The sequence below is a fragment of the Perkinsus marinus genome (genome assembly GCF_000006405.1).
Source record: "Perkinsus marinus ATCC 50983 genomic scaffold scf_1104296936170, whole genome shotgun sequence".
Classification (NCBI taxonomy): domain Eukaryota; phylum Perkinsozoa; order Perkinsida; family Perkinsidae; genus Perkinsus; species Perkinsus marinus.
The window spans coordinates 1-1,211 of record NW_003214224.1 but is presented as its reverse complement, the minus strand read 5'-3'; the positions used below and the strand labels follow the sequence as shown (position 1 = coordinate 1,211).

The window sequence follows — 1,211 nt, the reverse complement described above, 5'->3', positions numbered from 1 at the left end:
TTCTATCATAAATACATAATATACTATACATATATTATACATATAAATACTTCTCATACCACGCCTTTCGATAAATGCATAATAACAACTATTATACAGCAGTCAAACTCAAACACACTTTACTGCGTTCGTATCACTCTACATAGCTCTGTACGAAGAACTCCTAAGGACCGCCTTATAAACTCTTCTCGGCAAACTCACCAGGCCGAACTGATTGGAGATAACGTACGAGATCGGCGTGCTCGGTCGTGTCTTCTTACCGTACCTTCACCAACTCTCAGCCATCACCATACCAACAACCCTTACACGAAATCTGCCGGCAGCGGGTGCTCACGACGAGCCTCCTCCTCCTGTAGCCTCTGTTGGGCGCTCTTATGAACGATGAACCTGCGGGACGATGTTGAACTCAGATGGACCTTCCCCTCTCACTTGGGATGTTGTTGTCTATAAACTTTCTGCTCAGTAGCAGTCCGGCATTTGCCGTCATCGAGTGCTGACTTATTCAAATACCGGAAATCCTGCAAATTCCACATCGTCAACCTATCGATGCTGAGAGACCCCACCAAGACGTTCACTTGGGCAACAGGCTTGGGCGTATGGCTCTTCCATTTCGTGGTCACCTCTTTGGCTCCCTCGGGATCGGCGCCCTAGCCAAATGCAAGTCTAAGAAGTCTCAACCGACGATCGAAAGATACCCAAGGTTGCAACCATAAAGATACAAAATAGGTCTGGAGTTGACCTTCCATCACTCAAATGGCTTCATCTACTACTACTGAGCGTCTCGAAATTTCCTTAGATTTTCAGCGGAAATCCCATCCAAGAATACCTGGCTCTTGCCATAGACGAAGCCTCCACTCGGCAGGTCGTAGTATGTCGGCTTAGCGTGACCAACCTCATCTCGCATCAACAGAGGATTCCTATTCCTCGTGAAGTAATGGTCGGCAGCAGTCATTTCAACAGAGTCAACTGACGAACCTCCCAAGTCCCAACGGAATTTCCGTTCCCTAGTAGTAGTAGTAGTAGTAGTAGTAGTAGTAGTAGTAGTAGTAGTAGTAGTAGTAGTAGTAGTAGTAGTAGTAGTAACACTACGCCAACTAGGGAATGCGAGACTATCGCATGCCCATCATGGAAAGGCCCCATGCTTCAGTTGCTAGTATAACCGGAGCTACTGTCGTCATCGTCATAGTCCTTTCGACGTATAAAGCGGCAGT

General features: G+C 46.7%; 1 protein-coding gene across 1 annotated transcript; it reads right to left on the bottom strand.

Annotated features, from left to right (window-relative positions):
- Nucleotides 1-201: 201 nt before the first annotated feature.
- Nucleotides 202-952, bottom strand: Pmar_PMAR016803 (conserved hypothetical protein; the record flags this gene model as incomplete). The annotated part of the gene is made up of 5 exons (XM_002783766.1): nucleotides 202-265; nucleotides 307-387; nucleotides 430-518; nucleotides 564-647; nucleotides 827-952. Coding segments are annotated over 5 exons (444 nt in total), but the record flags the coding sequence as incomplete, so codon positions are not given.
- Nucleotides 953-1,211: the final 259 nt, after the last annotated feature.